This window comes from Brachyistius frenatus, unplaced genomic scaffold (assembly GCF_029030835.1).
Source record: "Brachyistius frenatus isolate BFR_SWC_R1_liver_20210118 unplaced genomic scaffold, ASM2903083v1 Contig_50, whole genome shotgun sequence".
Lineage (NCBI taxonomy): Eukaryota > Metazoa > Chordata > Actinopteri > Embiotocidae > Brachyistius > Brachyistius frenatus.
Genome location: NW_027210649.1, coordinates 890,230 through 911,648, shown reverse-complemented (window position 1 = coordinate 911,648; position 21,419 = coordinate 890,230). Strand labels below are relative to the sequence as shown.

At 40.8% G+C, this 21,419-nt stretch overlaps 1 protein-coding gene across 1 annotated transcript; it reads left to right on the top strand.

Moving 5' to 3' along the window:
- The first annotated feature begins 13 nt into the window (after positions 1 to 13).
- On the top strand, positions 14 to 10,451 carry ptpn1 (protein tyrosine phosphatase non-receptor type 1). The gene is made up of 9 exons (XM_069704247.1): positions 14 to 119; positions 1,800 to 1,890; positions 3,604 to 3,704; positions 5,042 to 5,140; positions 5,241 to 5,378; positions 5,511 to 5,720; positions 5,983 to 6,144; positions 6,292 to 6,452; positions 7,495 to 10,451. The coding sequence occupies exons 1-9, from the start codon at positions 63 to 65 to the stop codon at positions 7,757 to 7,759; spliced, it is 1,284 nt and encodes a 427-aa protein (XP_069560348.1). The 5' UTR covers positions 14 to 62; the 3' UTR covers positions 7,760 to 10,451.
- The last annotated feature ends 10,968 nt before the right edge of the window (positions 10,452 to 21,419 follow it).

The following is a 21,419-nucleotide window of genomic DNA, read 5'->3' as shown; positions in this document are numbered from 1 at the left end:
GAGGAGGAGGAGGAGGAGGAGGGGGAAGTGAGAAGAGAGAGTGGCAGCTGGGACTGTCAGCAATGGAAGCCGAGTTTGGGGAGATCGATGAACTCGGGAGTTGGAGCTCCGTTTATCAGGTAGGAACCTCCGGGCGAATCGAGGTGGGAATGGACCGAGGCTGAAGCTGTCACGTTTAGGCCAAAATCGGAGCTAACGCACAAGGAGTCGGCAGCAGACAGTGAAACTGGGGCTGGAGGGGAGGGGGAGAGGAGAGAGGAGGAGGGGGAGGAGGGGGGGAGGATGTGGACAAAATCTACTATCGCGATATGTTTGATCAAATACCCAGATATTCATATTTATATGGAGATTATTAATATTTTTTTTGGATCGATAATTATCAGTAATGTCCAAGTGGATAAAGGGGGAAAAATATATATATATAATAGAACAAGTCTGGCGAGTTCAATACATTACACCACTTTGCTGTAATGCTGCCTTTTAAAACCAGGAAAAGACAGCACTTATCACGATATTTCAAATCTAACACGATATCGCGATACGATAAAATATCGATATGTCGCCCGGCCCTCGGTGAAGCTATAATTTCTGCAGCTATCAGCCTCGTTCGTGTTTAGTTGAGCCCATGCTCCACCTGCTCGGACCCACAGGCTGGGAAATACGTTGATATTATATTGATATTGTGATGAGACAGATATATCCTCTTAGATTTGGATACTGTAATATCATGATTTGGCATAATTATTGTCTTTTCCCGCTTATAAAAGCTGCATCACAGTGAATTGATGTAATTTTCTGACTTCTATTATTTGCCTTTGTCCACCTCGTCATCACATCCACATTTAGCAAAAATATCAATACGTAAACATTTTGGGAAATCACCAATAGCCATTGCCACATTATACGAATATATCGCTATTAATAGTGTATTAAAAATATATATATAGTGATATTTGATTTTATCCATATCGCCCAGACCTGCTCGGATCTACCCGATGATTGATGCCTCCGTCTGGGTCTCAAGTGAGCAGCCCATACCATCTTCACATAATTGTTCATGTCTATATTTGTTGTTTTGACACAAACATTTCTCAGATAAACTTCTATTTAACGATTTACCTTCAGCTTCTTGCACCAAATATGCACTAATGGTATCTCACAGTTAAGCAGCAGATTTGCACATACAATATTTCATTTGGAATTTTATTTGATCATTTCAAAGACATACAATGGCAAAAAAAATAAGTGGCATTGGGTATTGTTGTGTCAGCATAAAGGAACAGTTCGCCCTCTTAATATATCAGTAAAAAATAAACAAAAATCGTCTTAGTTCTTAATTTGTAAAACATCAACAGTAACTCAACGAGATTCAGATTCAGTATGAAATATTGCTGCTGTCAGCCGTGTATGTTACGTGTATAATATATGTTATACCGCAACAGCGATATATCATGATATGACTATTTCACATCAGCAATGGGGAATTTAGACACTTTTTGCATGCTGTCAGGCTATTTTTAAATATGTGTGTGCTTGCATGCTCAACACACACACGCACAGGAGTAGGCAACTTTCTGGGATCATATCTAGTATTAACAGAACTTGACAGATGGTGTGGTTTGTTTTTTTAAAAAAATTTTTTTAACATCTTTCTGCAGAATTAAATATAGGAAGGAACAAACATCCCTTTCAGTCATCTTTAGACTCACTTTTAAGTCTTGCGACATCTACGGTGACCAAGCCATGACTCTTGTGTGAATGTAACAGTCTTTTTTTCTTTTTTCTTAATCGTTTTGCAGGAGATTCGTCAGCAGTCGTGTGAACTCCCCTGCAAGGTCGCCAAATTACCCGAAAACAAGACTCGGAACCGATACCGAGATGTCAGCCCATGTGAGTGGCTCTTCGCCTGCTCCCATGCACGGCACCGATCAGCTTTAAACCCTGAAAAATGTTCCTTTTAAATTCATGTCAGCGTTGGGACTCTTTGCACGTTACTCCACCCACAGCACTTCTGGGTCTGTAATCTCATATTTATGTGCAAACATCAGCCTCGGTGACTTCGTCTTTACAGTCACAGCAGCAGCATTGTCTCCGTTGAGGCTTTCAAAGTTGACTGTTACACTAAAACACTGGCTTACTGCTGCTCCACCTCCAGTACAAGCATCGTAATGATCATTTGGAATGATATAACGCTAGTATTACACAATAGGCGCAGCGTTGCATCACTGTGGATGGACTGACGTATAATTCCAGCTAATTTGTTCCTGTGCGTGTCACTCTGAGGACGGCAAATGTAGGTAAAGCTACGGGAGGCCTGCAGAAGATCAGGGTGGCGGTACACTGTAATATTCATCTTCTGAAATCCATTTGTGCCGGCTGGCTCCTGTGTGACCTTCTGTTGAACCCATTGCTATCTCTTATATTCTTAAACCAGGCTTGTTTCCGCCGTCATACGGCTTCGGTGCTGCACCCGAGCTGTTTTTGGGCACCACCTGAACTTACGCTGAATGCATGAATTATTTTGGAGAGCATCTTAAATCGTGAAATGACTCATCCCAGTTCTTACGTAGTCGTTGGTGCCCAATGGCCTCTTCTGTGCTGAAGCTTTTTTTCGAGTGTCGTTTGTTTATAATCTGCTCGAGTTTTACACCTATTTTGGAACATTTTTACAGAGATATTGTAATAATGATGTGGAAAAATGAAGTGACATTGCATATTTATAGATGAAAAAAACGTGTAATAATCTTGGGCTGCGACCCTGAAACCCCCGAACATACACTTGCACCAGTGCATCCCACAAACTTCGGGAAAACTTCAAATGAATTTAGATTTTTGTGGTGTCATTTTGTTTTTGTGACATTTAGCGTTCATTTAAATGTGCCGAGGTGAAGTCCTCCTTCTCATCTGTAGTCCCGACAAAACCAGACACTAACAACTGATGCGAAGCTTTAGTAGATGGTAAAGTTGTAACGATGAAAAAGGAGAATGAGACTGGAGGAAATGAAGTACAACAACTTGTCTTAACAAACTTAAACCAACAACACAGTCAGACGAGTACAAAACACTGTCTATAACAGACTATAACAGTTATTAACAGTTATTTTTTTGTCATACATCTTTTACGTGATTACTCATGCAGACGTACCGCATTAGACGAGTGTTACTGTGAATCTCAATGTTGGAGATGAATTATTAGTCAATAAAACGTTCGTTATTAAGCGCCACCATCATCCAGCTGAACTTCTGTCTGTGGTTTCCTCTTTTTCACACTGAATGAACCAATGCAAAGCGTACGGACCGTGTTGCTGATAGTTACGGTTCCAACAAGCTTTTAAACCGCATATAAAAATCAGGAGCATGAAGCTCCTTCCTGGTGTTTACTCTTTGAATAAAAGGTTCTTTCACTGGATACGAGGACAAGCTGACGCCTCGGCATTAAAGTCAAACCTCTTCATCTTGTTCAGAGACACTTGTCATCTGTTCTGAGCAGCTGTGTCGGTTTGAGAGTTGTGTTGGTTGTCTCTGTGGGTTGTGGGATATTAAAAACACATTCTCATGAGAATTCTTCTTCTTTTTTTTTTCTCTTTCTCTTTCTCTCCTCAGTCGACCACAGCAGAATATGTCTGCAGCTGGCTTTGAATGACTACATCAATGCCAGCCTAATTACAGTAGAGGAGGCACAGAGGAACTATATTCTTACTCAGGTAAGTGAGGACATGATGAGGTATGCTTCTCTGGAAATGCAACGTTCACACAGCGAGAGCAGCAACATGTTGAATTGGACAATATTTGTAATCCTTTTTCAAATAAAATGTTGTTCTCTTGGTGGAGACCTAACAATCGTGAATGTGATACTTTATGTTAGATATTACGGAAACGCCTTTAAGTCTCCCATCTGCGGCGTTTAAAAAGCAGCATACACCGAGATATGAGTTTATCAGGGACACTAAGCTAGAATTAGTGAGGTAATCTTCATGATAACTTTGGAGAGTAGCTTTTGGCTTCGACTCGCATGTCGATGTCACCTGGTCCAGACGGTGGTGAGCGAGTCATCGCATCTAGCCTTCGACTCAGAGTCTCGTTCCCGGAGAACTGGTTGGAATTTTCGCTGTTTCAAAGTTGTGAAAAGGATTTCTGTGAATCAGCACGCCATCGCTCTTGATGCATCCGGATCTTTGAGGAAGAGCGATTGTGTTACACACAGACTGAAACGAAATTTCAAGAACTGAGTTTGAATTGAGAGAACTGAATGTGGAAGTGTACTTTTCTTGGGAATAAAGTACAATTTCAAAGCCAATGATTTCACTTTCATAATCCATGATATTACACTCAAGTTAGAGCTTCTGCCCGATACTGGTGAGCACTTCAAATATGACCACTTTACTGAAGCAAATAATGTTGATTATTTTGTGGCCCATCTGGACATCTGGGACATATTAAGTGAACAGTCGGTTCTCGCGGTCTCAGATTTGTCCCTTCGATGAGTCACGGCCAGATGCCCGATTCGGAGCAACTCCAAAGGCTGCCAGGCTTGTTGGGAGCTCGCGGACAGCAGCGGTGTGCGCCGACCGACGGGGCGGGACAAACCACGGACCGGTGACGGGGCGGTGGGGGTGGAAGAGAGGGAAAGTCTTAAACCGTGGGACTTAAAGGAACTCGCTGCCAACGTCTTAGTGCCAGATAACAAAGGGCACCTGAGGACGTGTGGAGTCCAGACCTCGGCGGGTCGGCGCTGCTTTGGCGACACTCAAAGGACAAACGGCACATTAGTGTTTTGCATTTCCAGTCTCTTTTTAGTGGTCTATCATAATGTGGATTCATTTCGAAACCCAGAAACATTCAGAAAAGATTAAAGTGCTGCGGACTTCCTCTCAGGGCAACCTCAGGGCTACAACATAAAGATGGCAGACTGAAGAGTCAATACGCTCTTTGGTGTTTCCTCCATTTTTAAACAGATGCACTGTTCTGTTTAAGTTCTGTAATACAAAAAAAAATACAAAAAAAAATGACCGGTTTTAAAACGACTGTCCTTCCTCTTTAGGGACCGCTTCCAAATACATGTGGCCACTTCTGGGAGATGGTGTGGGAGCAGAGGACTCGCGGTGTCGTGATGCTGAACCGAGTCATCGAGAAAGGATCTGTAAGCAGCGCTTGTATCTTCTGAATGTGTGACAGCAGTCTCACAGCCTCTCTCAACCCGTGACACTGTCTGTAACGTGCACCTTCATTTTGGTTTTCAGATTAAATGTGCCCAGTACTGGCCGCAAAAAGAGGAGCGAGATGCCATCTTTGAAGATACCAACTTCAAGCTGACGCTCGTCTCAGAGGACGTGAAGTCTTACTACACAGTCCGTCAGCTGGAGTTGGAAAATCTGTCGGTAGGTTGAGTTTGTTTGTAAAAGTCGACGTGATTTCAGATCGGTCTTTTTAAGACCGAGCGCACGTCCGTCCCGGTCTTTTAATTCCCGTTACAAATCTGCGTTTGTTTTCTCGCCGACGTTCCTCTGCAGACTGAAGAGACTCGTGAGATTTTACATTTTCACTACACCACCTGGCCTGACTTCGGGGTGCCCGAGTCTCCTGCCTCCTTCCTGAACTTCCTGTTCAAAGTGCGAGAGTCGGGGTGTCTGAACTCGGACCAGGGACCGGTGGTGGTGCACTGCAGCGCCGGCATCGGACGCTCCGGGACCTTTTGTCTCGTGGACACCTGCCTCTTGCTGGTTCGTGCAGATCTCTGCTGTTAAGAAATCAGGACGTTAACAGACTTTATATCTTTTAACATTGTGCAGGAAATCAGCGCACGCTTATCTTGAGAAACTTGCAGTGGTCGAGTAACGCTAAACACGTTTATTATTGTTTCAAGCAACCAGTGAGGAGTGTGGTCTGACTCCTGTTGTAGAAGTCAACATGTCTCAGAAGCAAGTCAAGCGCTGAAAACTCAGAGACTTCTGCACTTCTGAGTGTTTTTGCTGTTGTCGGCAGATGTCGCTCCGTAAGGACCCGTCTTCAGTCCGTATTCGCGACGTGCTGCTGGAGATGCGACGCCATCGAATGGGCTTGATTCAGACCGCAGATCAGCTGCGCTTCTCCTACCTGGCCGTCATTGAAGGTGCCAAATACATCAAGGGAGACACATTTCTGCAGGCAAGTCCCGCCGTGCAAATTTAACTTGGTGCATCTTCAGATTACTAACAGCACTAATTTGCTATAAGATGTCTTCAATTAACATCACGTGCTGTTGTTGTTGTTGTTTTAAATACTCAAAAGGGATTTCCATTTGTTTTTCTCAAGGTGTCATGGAAAGAGCAATCCAACGAGGAAGACGATCCTCCGGAGTTCACCCCTCCTCCTCCTCTTCCTCCTCCCAGAGACCCTCACAACGGAAATGCGGAGTCATCTTTCTTCCCTAAAAATGAGGAGGTCATCCAACAGATGGCGATCCGCAGTCTCGGGTAAGCGTCCACGTCATGTTGTGTTAGAGTGTATCTATCACTGTCAGTTCCAACAGTCTGTTAAACAGCAGGATCAGCAACTTTGTTCTTAGCGCTGCTTGTTATGAAGCAGAAACCTTTCAAACGAGTGATTTACTGAACGCTCATTCATACTGAAACGCCTTTCATACAAAGTACTTCAGTGGAAACTCGAACCGCAATCAACCACATAAACTGAAATTGTCTGACAAAATGTTTAAAATGTTGTCATATCTTTCTTCCGTTTCTTTGTGCACGTATGTAGAAATATGTTTTTCAGAGAAGGTAATGTTCCAGTGGTTTAGATTGAGTGTTTAATCTTTAGTTTCATTTTATCAGTTGTTCATAACGTTTTGTAAATTGAGGTATCTTGTGTTGTTTTGAGTTGTGACAGAAATATGCACATGATCAGATTATGGAGGCAAAAAAAAAAAAAAAAAAAAAGCATCTCATGGCATCATTTCAGCATTTTTTTAACAATTATTTCCTGACATTTTATAAACCAATAAACTGGAAATGATTGTCAGATTTTCCAAAAATGTCAAATTCAAGGTAGTTGCAGCTGTACTTTCTCTGTAAGAAATAGTTTGTGTGGTCCAACTCGTTTATTCTCTCTGACTGTCTAATGTGCTGTTTTCGTCAAAATGGTTTAGGTGTTTGTTTATTTTATTTCTATTGCTTTTTTTTTTTATTTTTACTGCGAAGCACTTTGTAACGTTCAATCTTTACATGCGTATTAACTAAGTGCTGTTTTAGTCAAAATGGTTTAGGTGTTTGTTTATTTTATTTCTATTGCTTTTTTTTAATTATTTTTTTACTGCGAAGCACTTTGTAATGTTCAATCTTTACATGCGTATTAACTAAGTCTGAACTGCAGCCTGCTACTCTCTACCTGTCAAGAAAAAAAAAAAAAAGAAAAAAAAAATCCTTTTCATCTCCCAGCTGTTGTCTCGATCAAATAAAACCAAACCGCCTCCAGGAGACAGAAAAGCTTCATTCAGCTTTTCATTGTTTCCTCATTCAGGTCCTCACAAGAGTCAGAGCTCCGAAAGAGGAACATCGCTCCTCCCGACAGCGCCGATCAGCTCGATGGCCACGTGGGAGTCCAAGATCTCGCCTCCAAATCGCAGCCGGAGGAGCCGGAGGAGCCGGAGTTGCCCGAGGCGGCGGAGCAGCTGAAGGAAACGTCTCCGGTGCCGGGGACGTGGTCCCCTCTACTAGCCAACGTGTGCCTGTGCACAGCGCTCGCTCTCAGTGCTTACGCCTGCTATCGAGCCTATTTCCACTGATGTCTGTCCACCCTCCTCCCTTTTTTTGTTTCCTCCCCCCGTCTCTCCACCGATGTTGCGAAGTGGACTCGGCCGGCCTTTCAGCACCGCCCTGACTCTGCGGTGGAGTGGATTGTTTGGTCTTCAGCAGATTCAGGTTCACTCTTTTTTTTAAATTTTTTATTTTTTATTTTACCAATGCAGTGCGAGGGCGATGGCCGGCTGCCGCTCCTTGTTACCCACCCAAACGTTCTGTCCGCGTGTCGTCTTGGATGCTCAGGGCCTCCGTTTTTCAGGTGTCGCAGCCCAAATGAGTGTGCCGACGTAAACGCAGACTCGACATAAAACGCGTATGTAGAGGGGAAAAAAAAGGGGTTTGTTTTAGCCCGGCTGTTCTGTGAAGCAGGATGAAGGGCCTTGTCAGCACATTGTACATGTCTCCTCTCTTATTTACCAAATGACACTTGAATGTGTTCTTCCATTTCATCATTGATTCAGGAGTCCGTTTTCACATTTCATTTTCCTTTTGCTAACTCGAATGGATCAGAAAATCAGAGAGCCCGATTTTTGACCAGCGTGTCTGAAAATGTGCCAGTAAGGGAGAAACTTAATTTTTGTTTTGTTATTGTTATTCTGGGTCAATATAAAACCCAACAGTAAGGTGAAGTATGCGAGAGTGAGAGGAAAGCAGCCCTGTGCCCTCTAGATAACAGATGCATGTTGGGGTGGGCATTGAAATGTTATCTGACCTCAGTAGTGGCCCGTGTCTGCCTGCAGGAGGCGTACTGGTTGAGTACATACAGTATGTGTGTTTTTGTGTGTCTGCGTGTGTACATTTGCACGAGTGGTAGTTATTGGAGCTTCTCTACTTATGTGAGTTAAATCTGCTCAGTGAGAAATATTAATGTAACATTTACAGTGCGTCAAACGTGAGATGTAGGCTGGGTGCCTGATTCCCTTTGCGTTTTCTCTCCCCGATAGCTCGACGGTGACACAGGAATAAAAAAAATAAATAAAACAACAACAACAACAACTGAAATGGTGCAGGAATAGGGTGAGATATCTCACTCTGCCATTCTTAAATTAACAGCGAAGAAACCTTAACTTCTTTGTGTCTTTTAGAAGAATAGGACACCCGGCTTTAATTTCTGTTTTAAGTCCCAATCTGAACGCAGCTTCTGCATGTTGTCAAGTCAGAGCCTGTTCACACCTGCCGTTAACAAGCGTCCCGGACGACGGCATCACAACTGGCCAGCCGATGGTGCAGGTATGAACGCACCCGGGATGCAGTGAGGTCAGATCGGCTCAGATCACATTCAGAGGTGGTCTGGGATGCATGCGGCCACATTATTTTAGCAGTGTTACCACTGACGTCCTCTGAATAAGCAATAGAAATAATATAGCCAATCGAAAAACCACCCTGGGTGCATCTGCCGGCTCAGCTGACCTGCGCAGAAAGCAGGGAATGTGCTGCAGACTGAACGAGGGGCTACGAAGCAGATGTTTAGTGAAAACACAGGCTGTCTGTCCGACGCGCGTTTCACCAAAGTTTATTTTTTTCGTCTGCAGTTTGACACGAGTCGACCCCTCGCACAGTTCATTTATCCAACGGAGCGCAGGGCCAGACCGTCTCAAATCCGCTCGAATGACTAAATAATCCGAACTGATGTGACGGGGTCCGATCCGGTGGTTCAGGCCGTGAATCACAAATTTAAGACATTTTATAAACGTAAAATATAATATCATATAATAGACGGCAAAATTAAAAGGAGGCTCCAGTGAGCGAGGATGTATCATTTAGGTAAAATAAATGTTTGTTCATGTGGTTATTTCTTGTATTTACGTTCATTTACATGATGTAGTTGTTCAGTTGCATGAAGAGGGTGAGGAAGTGAGAACCGATCACTCGAGGCGCATGATGATGCCAGGTGTGAACAGGTGTGTGTTAAGTCAAGTGGAGTCACACACACACACACACACACACACACACACACACACACACACACACACACACACACACACACACACACACACACACACACACACACACACACACACACACACACACGAATGCCAGCCTAATGAAAGGAAACACAAAGTAGCCGACACCAAACTCTTTTCTCCAGCAATACAAATACTCAATAAGGTGTCACCCTTTACTTTATCAAACTCTTGAGTTTGAACGGGGAACCAGGGATTTTGAACAAACCAAAAAACAAAACACCAGCACAGGGATGAAAACAATACACTGTAGTGATTCTCCATTGTACAATGGTGCGGCCCCGAGGTGGCGATGTTGTGTTGTTGTTTTTTTTTTTAATGATTATTGTTTTTAGCATGCTGCATTTGTGAATCAACAGGTTTATCCTACGAAGAGATTAGTTCAGTTGCTAGCGTTCGTTTACCTTCGGGATTCGACAAAGTTCAGTACTCGAGTTCGACAGCTGTACCTTTCTTTAGAATGTATAAATGTCCTCTCCCAGGACACACCATTATTATTAGATTTAAATATATTTCAAATCAGGTTTCAGTGTGCTGAGTTTTTTTTTTTTTTTTGGTCGGCTTTAGTGAGGGATTCAATCTCAGCACCTGTGCAGCCATTGCACCAGGTTCTCCTGTTTTTCTATACTTATGCTAAGCTCAAAAACATGTATTTTTTTATTTACATTTGTTGTTTTCCTTTTTAAATAAAGAGAAAAATGTCTACTGCTGATTTGTTGTGGTTTTATGTCTATAATCCCGTTCTCAGTTCTGAATTATGGTAATAAAAGGTTCCATGTTGTATTTCTATCTGATCGTTAGGTCAGTAACGGGAGAAGAAAAGGCTGATGTGTCTTTGTGCATTTGTTTTAAATTACAATAAATGTGTCACGTCGAATGAGAGTTGATTGAACTGCTCTGGAACTGCTGATTTCTAAACATTAAAAAAATATTTTGTATTGATTGTTCCAGCTACTGTTTAATATTAATACAGTAGGAAGGAAGGTTCAACCCCAAAGATGATTCAAAGGGCTTTACAGAGATGGACAAATCAAATACGCCCGAGAGGAAAATATTTAACTAAATGGGAGTCGATCAAATAAAACACATTTAGATGTAAGTAGACGTGTCCCCCTTCGTGAATTAATAAAAAATTTGGGTGCAGTTATAAGTTGATTTTATTTCTGTGCAGCTAAACCGCTCCGCAGGGTTTTAACACAAGGTGCATCAGCACCAGCGGACATCGAACAGACCTGCTGGCTCCGTCTCATGTCCGAAATCTAATTTAGTCCAAGTGCCTCACAATCTATCAGCAGCGCTTTAAAATCTCTTCTGTGACTAACGGGAAAAAAGTGAGTGTGAAGAGATTTCAGAACGAGAAGTGAGCTCAGGTCTGATTCTTGGTTTTCATATTGATGAGAAAGTACGAATTTCCTTCTTTTTTTTTCAGTCAATAAAATGCTACTGCTCACTACAAGAAAAAAAAAAAAGACATCTGATGGCTCAGAAATATTTACAACTTTCTATTCAGAAAAACATAAATAAGGGCTTATAAACTGGCTTTATTAACTGGTAATACTTCATTTATTTATACTTTATAGATCCCATTGGCATGTTTTCTGTAATAAATGTTTGTAATTCGTTAATAAGTGCTGAAATGTTTCTCCCGTTCTAATGAGCCATTAAGGCTGCAGTTATAAAAGTAAATACAGCATTACTAATTATTTAATAAGTTACAATTATTAATAATTATGGTCCATTGTCTTGTCCCCTTTTTGAAGAAATAACAATTTAAGCCATCAATGCCAGTTTTCACAACAGAAAATAGTTATTGATTGGTTTTTAACTGATTTTTTTTTTTTTTTAATGATTTCTTAAGAGTTAAAGCCATAAACTACAGCTTACACATCCTTTATAAAATGCTGCTTTTAGAGCACATTTCTTCATTGTGAATTTAGATGTTAAATTTATTTTATTATGTTGCAGAAAAGGAATTTAACATGTTTTATACAGATGATTTTCTGCTTCCAAAGGTACAGAATAAAGTTTTTTTTAAAAGCACCACCAGGTGGCTCTGTGGGACTGTAACCATCGCGCCTTCTCTGTGAAAATGAAGCCTTGGCTGTGAGTTGCAGCCCACTCTTTCCTGTTTTCTGAATTGTACCTGGGTTTGCTCATCAATTATATTGTATTTACAGTGGACTGGAGCCAGGATTATTCTCCCTATTGGCAAGACATACACTGCCTTCAGATTTTAAGGGGAAAGCAAAACCGCATGCTACGAATACTTCTGTCATTTTACGTTAATTTGAATTGCTTTTGTGGACAAAAACACAAAAAAAGAGAGTAGTTTTCATGAAAATGTCCTTTGCCTTCAAAAGCTGGACTTTAAATTTCAATATTTATTCTGGCCACTCTCAAGACAGGCATGGCTGATAAAAAACAAAACTTTTTCCTCTACACAAAAGATTTTCAGGTTAATGTCCAAACTGTTCACTATGCTTGACTCAAGAATGAGTGTGTGTTTCAGTTTAGTGAAAAGAGTCCAACAGTGGCAGCCAGCGAACTCTAAGGAAAGGGTGAACATGTCCAGAGACACATGTATTGCCTCAGTACACTCCACCACACGGGTGTAGCACAGACGATTTGGCAACGGTCTTGGCTAGAACTTCCTGTTTGGGAAATAAGAGGCAGGCACTGGTACGTGCTCTACAGGAATGCAATACGGAGTGAGTAATAGCACTCCCAGTCACATCTCTGCTGACGTCAAACAAAGCTTGCAAGAAAGAACATGCTGCTTTAGGAAAACTACAATCAAGGTGTGACCGGAAGTCGTCTTAAAGCCACAGTTATTTCTATTGAAACTACAGCGCGTCTGGTGTGACAGTGGTGTCATGACTCATGCTGCTTGTAATGAGGAATATGGTTAACTTCTAATAAACAACAAGTTAAATATCATATTGAATATACTGCGAGGCCAACGCCTTTAATTGTTTGTGACAAAAAAAAAAGTGGCTTGAACAGATGTCAGTGAATGATTTGACTCCTGATTCAGCCCAATTGCTCACAATGCTGACTCCACATTCAGTCGAGCAGAAATGTCCTGCTGACTACTCCAGTAGTGTCCTGAGTTTAGTTATTAACCTGGAACTTCCCATTAGCTGGCCAGCTGTGAGGGTGGGTGGGACGATCGGTTGACTGTAAGTCTCTCTTGTTGCCTGCAGATCACTTTTCCAAAGTAGCGGAGCGGGAATCAGGAAATTCCTGAATACACGGAGAGTCTGAGCTTTCCAAATGTGACTCTGCAAATGTCTGAGTCACGACACGTAGCAGTGCTGCACAATGGAAGCTCAACACCACGTAGTGTGAGCAGGCTGTCAGGTGTACCATGTCTCTTCATGCCCTTATTTCAAAGCTTAGAAAAGCCAGGGGAGGGAGTGAGACTTAGCTTTCAGTATCGACCACTGATGACAAGTGACTCAGTACATTTACACAGGTACTGTTTACCAAGACATTTCAGAGGCAAATATTACACTTTTAACTGCACTGAATGTGACTGCTACAGTAATTAGTCACTTTTCAGATTCATACTTTGCATTACAAAAAGTTTATAAAATAACACTATTAAAGGAATAGTTTTGGAAAATAAACTGGTAGCAGTAACTATTAAGATAGAAACAGCAGCTGGTTACCTTAAAGAATGGAAACAAGAATAAACAACCTGTTTGTCCGAAGGTAATAAAATCTGTCTACCAGCACCTCCAAACATTAACATGCATCTCTTGTTTAAGTGTGAAAGGTAAACATTGTGCTCAGAGCTTAATGGACAGCAGTGTCATGTCTGTACAGTGTGATTGCTGAACAGGATGTGATGGGTTAATTAGTAAGCGTTTGAGGTGCAGGTAGGTAAATTTTGTTCCCAGTGGACAGAGCCAGCCGAGCTGTTTCCTCTTGTTTCCAGGGTTACATCCACCAATAATGGTTTTTTTTATTTTTACAACGCCTAACTTTTGCCCCTAAAAGCAGCAAGTCCTCCGACCAATACAAGGTTGTTTGTTCCAACCCTTAAAAAACAGCCCACAGGAGTGTTTCCCTGGTTCGGTTTAGGGTCGGGGAAAAATAATGATCACTTGAATAGTGTTTTGCGTTAAAGGTACTACATCCTTGAAGTTATGCAACCTTTGTAGTCAGTTAACCCTGTTTTCAAAAACTAGTTGGAAACAGGAAAAGCGGTCTTCTGAACCCAAGTGCACTCATGTTATAAAGAGGTCATCTGAACTGCATCAATTCTCCGGGACATCTGATTTTTGTTACTCATACGACTGCGAGAGGTGGCTTAACTTCAAATCGTAACTGTGGGTCGTAATAGGCTGTTTTAGAGCCAGAAGTGACCATATTTAGACGAGCTCAGACATGTCAATCAAAGGGATCACAGCTCCAAATATCTCTCTCTTTGAGGTCTAATGTGTAATTATGAAATTAGTTTCAGAAGGACCACCAGAACGCTGCTATGTATGAGTGAATCTAACTAACGACACCATAATAACTTCTGTAAAAAAAATGGATTGACTTTGTATTTCAAGGGGGACGTTTTTGGATCCAGCGAACCCCTGGTGGCCCTCAGTGGTATTGCACGTTGAGGCACTTCCACACTGGCTTCCCTTTTGAAAACTGGAGACTGCGTCCATTTGTACAAAGAGTCAATGGTGTGGATGTAGCCTGAGGTAACCAGCTGCTGGTGTCAGCCTCATATTTAGCGTAAAGTTACAGTCTTTTGCTCTGAAGATGAAACCAGTGAGTCACAACTATTTTGATTTGTGACAAATAACACACACAAAAAAACGTTATCTAGTTGAGGCCTTTTATCAGTAATTGTTAGCAGTTAGAGACAGTCCTATCTGAACTCCTCAGATGATTTCATTTGAACATCTGATGGAGCCACTTGATCAAACTGTCGATAAAGTAGTTGAAAGTAGCTGCAGGTCAACCTGCTACAAATTGTAAAATGCTGATTGGACATCAGTATTAACAATCTAATAATACCACGGTGATGTATCAGTCATGAGGTCCATTTTTCTGCCAAACAAGCAGCATGAGTGTTTTCAGCTCAGATGGAAAAGCTCTATGTTGTTGCAGCCTCTCTGTAAGACGCTGATGTCTTTGGTTACTGTTGAGACAATCACTCGTGAACAGTTCCTCTTCCTGTTCCTGTCCCCCCCCTCCTCCCTGACTGCAGCAACTGTCAAACACACGCATCGATGTGACATGTACTTATCGACTATCACGGGATAAGTTTATGCACGTAAAATACTGCGAGGTTGGACCCGGTGCTTCCCCCCTGGTGCGCTTCAATCTCCCGCATCCTTCCTGTCGGTGAGCGCAGTGAGGAGTAATGACGTCGACGTCGACATATTGTCCATATGTAAACAAAGCTGACCTGCCTGCCCCACCACAGATGTCATCACTGTGTTCTTTTGGTTTGTTGTCGATGTTTTCCTCATCGCGACAGTGGAACAAAACAACAAAGAAGTGATGATCGCGGTTAACTCGTGCACCGCTGAATTTGTGGTAGAGAAAACACAGACCTGTCAATCACCGGGTGTCACAGACACTTTTGGTAATAAGGTGAAAGGTAAAGATCGCAGCGAACATGAACACCGTCACATACTTTGAACTGGTGTGGGTAGTGGATGTTTTCATGGCTGCCACCCACGTCAACACACCCTACTTCCTGTTGAGTAATCTGTACATGTCAAAGCCCACAGATCACTACTACTACTATTAAATCAAGCTGCTGTCTGTGATTTCATTTGACAGCAAAGTACTTACTGTACATTTTGCTGTGGCTCAGAAATAAAACTGTTGTTTCATTTTTTTTTTTTTTATATTTCCCCTCTGGCTGTTCTATGCGGTCACAAGATCAGAAGGCAAAAAGTCTTCCCACATATTTATCCCTTCATTATTGGTCTTCGCTCACAACGGTCCTTTTGTAATACACTTTATAAGATATGTTTTGCCCTTTTTGATGGGGCTGCCTCTCGACACCACTTTTTTTTTTTTAATCTATATTATCGTCAACGGCATTTTTAGTCCTATAGACAGGTGATGTTCATATTTATTTCCATGACTGAATAAAAATGTAAACATCACCCTGACCTGTGTTTGACGTTGGTAGCAGCATTTCTGAAATTTTCACTTCCATGATACTCACAATATCGGAGGCCTGGTTGTCAAAATAAAACAGGATGTTTGCTTGAGTGACCTGCGAGTCAGATGTCTGGTAATCTAGGAAAGTTTTGGAGGAGAACTTTGAGGAACAGTGTAACGGGCTGAACTTTCAATATTGATACAAGCTTCAGCACCTCGAAAGACTGAGAGGATGTGTTTCTTTTATATTCCTGCTTTAGGAAAACACATGTAGAGACACTGAGGCGTTTTAATGATGTTTTATTGTGATTGTGTATTATTTGTTTTTGCTCTACGTATGTTCTTTTGTGATTGTTAAGTATTTTGGGATCCTGCCTGATGGTGATTTTACACTTTAAATAAATCTGAATTGAAGTGAATTACTCATCTGTGGGGAGTCAGTAGTGTAAAAGCGTTCAATCAATGTTTTTGAAAAATCATTTGTTGACTTTTTAATTGTGAGGTGACTGACTGAAGAGAAGCGATCATATCTATAACGCCAATGAATACGGCTTGGAGGAAAATATATATTATATATATGTCTGAAATACAGCGTAAAAAAAGGTCATCTTTTGCTCACTTAAAATAAATGTACGCAATTCACTGACTAGGTACTTGTGTTGTATTTGACTTTGAATATTAAATTTACACTTTTACTCCATGACAGTTATGAAGGAAATATATTTACTAAACTACATTTATCTGACAGCTATAGTTTTATTTTATGTTAAATTGATTGTAAACACAAATCGTAGGATCACCTTGTAAAATCGAATGTGTCATTTTAGATTAAGCTAACTAACAGTGCACAAAGTGATTGTTTTTGCTCAACCATGAACAAAATAAACAATAAAATGATACGTCCCACAAAACGAATGCATAATATTAATCAAAATAATCAAGTACAAATAATCTAAGAGCATTTTTTTGATCATATTCATGCACTTTTGATAGGTAAAACATGAAATGTACAATTTTCTTTTTTTATTGTAATGGTGTGTACTTGCATTGGAGTATTGCTACTGTCAAGTAAACTACACGGTGGTGCCCTCTACCACGGCACTCTTTTATCAATGAATATTGAAAATGAATCATAGATTGGTCATAATGTTTTGCAATTTCAGAGGATTTTTTTTTTTTTGTGACAGTTATAAAATGTTTGTCCTTCATTATCCTAAACTAAACTACATAATATTTGTATTAATTTAGTCTCAAAAACACAGAATATTTTTTCATACACCTTCAAGTGACAGTTTCCTGTCAGGATCTGCTAGAAAGTGAAGTTTTATCAGGTTTCATTTATACATTAATGCATAAATTTCTTCATTAATGATACATCATTACAGTGTTCTGTGCACACACCTGTTGACCAGTGTATTGAAATAAACTCCTCTCAGACGGGAATGTTGCTCCAATAACTATGCCAACGTTTGTTTTGCAAGGACGGCCTGCTGTTACACAAGATCTGGGCAGTGACACTTACTGTGTAGTGACTGCAAGACACTTCTGCATATCAGTTTTGCGTTTTCACAGTCATCTTCAGTAAAATAGCAGAAGTGAACAAAGATGTCGAAATCTTGGTTCACTTCAAGACAGATAATGTTCTGGTTCGTTTACCGGAGCTCAGACGGTCTGGCTTCCCGTTACAACCCATGGTCCGGATATCCGGTGTCCCTTTCACTCAGAGGAGGAACTGTAATTAAACAAGCAAAATCAAAGTGTTAAATTTCACACATTTAGAAAATCACTTGTATTGATCTGTTTTAATTGTTGCTGACATGGGTTTAGCTATTTTTTGATCAATTTCAGTATTTAAGGCTTTCGTTTTGGTCATTATGGATCCAAACACCAACGGTGGTGGGACACTATTGTTTTTGCTCGTTAGTGTTTTTGTGTAAATGTATTTAAAACTCTTAGCAAACAGGGTCTATAAAATATAGATACAAACATAAAAAATGTTTTTATGTCTACAACAATATTAACAAAATGATCTCTGCCAGATTATCTATAGCCAACATATTTCTGCACAAACCATTTCTCAGTAGCTGCGAGTCAAACATGACTCAATGAATCAACTGCAAGTGAAGGATAAATTAGGAGCTACGAGATTGTTCATTTTGGCTCCAGTTGTATGTCAATCTGAGATGAAGCAAGTTTATGAGATATGTGAATGTCCAGATTCAAAGCTAACTCCCAGTCTGCTATCAACTATTCAGATAGTGAAATATTTTTAGAAACAAAAAGTTAGTGTCATGTTTCAGAACAACCAACAAAGCTTTATCAGTCTTAAAGAAAGATGACACATTAAAGAAAAAAGAAAATGTAAACGAAAAACAAAAACAAACCCAGAATAAAACTTTGAGTACCCCACACCTTGCAATAGCGAAATAGGTTTGTGCGTCTACTAGATAAGATAATAGCTAACTGAGAGTAGTGTTTGAGCTAAGACTTAAGAATATGTTGAGTAACTTCAAGTGCGAGCTCAAAACTCTTCTGTGTTGTTGTTTTTGTCCCGTGTGCTTTTGCTGCTTCTATTGTTTACATCGTTTTAAACCCGTAAAGCACTTTGGGTTGCCATTGTGCATGAAATGTGGTCGATAGGGAATTTGCCTTTAAGATGCATTGATAAACTATGTCAAAAGTAGTTTTTGACCACAGGTTTTAACTGATTTAAGATAACAAATATCTTGTTGTCATTGTTACGGGGTGTTCTGTGTTTTGTAACTGAATGACAAAGTTGATCATGTAGGTGATATGAAGCAACGGCTGGAGCAACGCTGTGCCTTTTAAACCAACAACTGCGGAATATGACTAAGTAACATACTAAAGCTGCAAATAAAAAGGGTCTATTATTGATTGATCTGCTGTTTATTTTTCTTTTCTTGAGTAATACATGTTTAAGTTGCCAGGAAATAACAAATCAAGGACAAACTTAAAATGTCTTGTTTTGTTTGACCAACACAAAGTCCGCAGATGTTCGGTTTACTATCAAGTGTGGCAAAAAAAAAGAACCAAATCTTCATATTTGAGAAGCTACAAGTACTAAATATTTGAAAAAAAAGAGACAAAAATGCTCATGCGATGATCAAAAGTTTGTTAGTGGTTTGACTAGTTGTAGCTCAGTACCCTTTATGTGAATACATGAGATGCAACAACACCTAATCAATATCTTTATCTTTTGTTGGTCATTTTAGTCATGTAAAACAATGATGCATGTAATGTGTTCTTGCCACAGTCAGTTTAGACACTGTGAAAATAAACAAGCCGGAGAAACTGAGCCAAATCCAAATTGAATAGTTCTAAGTGTTGAAGTTTGTTCCTTCAGCATCCGTCTTCTTTTTTTTTTTTTTTTCTTTTTTAGGGAGTCATCTGGGAAACACAATCTGTTACAACGTATGAAAAGTGTTTTGAGGAACAAATAACTGCAAACATATTAACATGACTCATAGGTATCAAAAATTCTTCCATTGCTCAACAGCTGGTACGGAGTGGACAGCGGGATGACAGGTGTGTGCGTGTGTGTGCGTGCGTGCGTGCGTGCGTGTGTGTGCGTTTGTATTGCTTTATCAGAGGAGTTTTTAGGAGAGAGTTGGAGGGGCCTGTGATGCAACAAGGAGTTTACGGACAGACACGGCCCACTGACGGTAAAATGAAGAAAAGGGGGCCGGACTAAACTTTGAAGAAAAGAGGTCATCCTGTGTGGGAATTTCCCTCTGACCTGTCAGCATGCGAGCCAGGAGCAGGGGACGACTGCGTGGGGCTCTTGTTAGGAAACGAGGGCTCATCGAAGAAAAAGAAATAAAAAAAAAAAAGAAATGCCTCGAATGTTTGATTGATCCTGTGCCAACGCCGACAGTGACGAAGAGAGCAGCGAGAGAGAGCAGGAGCGCTGATCAAAACAACGGAGTCCTTTTCCCACAACACTGCCTCGTTTCTGTGACTGTTTTAAGTACATTTCCAACATTAGACTTGAAATGTGCAAAAGACTATAATTGTTATTTGTACTATTTTGTTTGCCAGGGAGGCCTCAGGTCAAGCCACAACAGCTATTGTCATGCACATGGAGCATAACAATGACTTATTTAAATGTGGGTGTAGCATTCTTCAAGTGGTGATGTGTTGGAAAGGGAGGATATTGCACAACTGTTAAAAAGCTTAGCTCTTCATCATGGAGTGTGTTGAAATATCCAAAATGTCATCTCTCCCTGCACAAAACAGAACCGCACACTTTGTATGCTTCATTAGGAGAATATAATATGACTTGTATGTTTTTTCACTGCCGATGCGGTAACTTTGTCATTTCTTGGGAAACTGGCAAAGGAGGTTTTTTTTGTTGTTTTTTTTTTCCCTTTTTTCCTCTGCTGTTTGAGCTGGAAAACATTCCCCGCCCTGAGTTGTCACGGATCACCTACAAATCCCACAATGCTCCTTTACTTTATCTCCTGTCTGGGGTTTGCTTGCTTGTGTCAAGATACGTTTCATATTGTGCGCATACTGAAAAGCTGTCTGAGGGCTTGGTAAATTCCACCGCAAGCCATTTGTCAATTTATCATGTCTGGTGTAACCTACTTATTCACTCCCATCTTTTATCTTCTACATTTTCGGCTGAGTGTTTACCACTTGAGTTTTAGACAAGGTTTGCTCGGGATCATACTTTATCTTCGCCGCGCTCACTCCCAGCCGAGTCTTGGCTGTTGAAGCGTGACCTGAGGTTGTATGAGGAGGTTAGTTGCTGATTAATTTCCATGCAACCTTGAACCCCTCTGTGGGCCAGTGGACCCAGCAGACTATTGACAGAGCCGTGATCTAAAGATAAAGCTAACATTTCGGTGCTGTGTGCATTGTGACCGGGTCTTTTTAGTTGTGTGGTTTTTTTGTGCTACTCTCAGCAGTTTCATTTCAGCATAAATTTGGTTGGATGTATTTCAGGATCAGAGGACTTTAGAGCCAAATATTTAAGTAAGCAGAGAAACAAAAATGGCACTGGCATTGAGAGTTACCCAATAATAGTGTGAGGAGTCACATTCTTGCTTCTTTTTTTCCCCTATTGAATTTGATAGAAATGAAAATCAATCTTAATATTCTTTATCTGATGAGGTTTCTATTCTGATCAAACTGAATGATGTTTTCTGCCTTATGGATGCACTACATGTGCAGATACTTATAATAAACTGTGACAACGGTGGTCTGAGATGATGTTTAAATGTCTATAGCCTGACAGGTGGTGAATAAATTCATCCCACAGCCTGAAAGAAACCGAATTCCTACAGCGCATTGGTGTCTTTTCAGTTTCAGCATACCAGCGTGAAATTAAAGGTTGCAAATTTGCCTCACTGTGGAGTCCATTTCTTGTCTGCAATATGTTGCAATTGAAAAACCTGGTATTACATAGACTATGTGTGTGTGTGAATATTAAACAAGCATAACGCCCCTCTGTCTGTGTCTGTCTGTCTGTCTGTCTGTCTGAGGCTTCACCTTCTCTAAAAGGACAGAAAAGAAGAAATTACAAACAAAA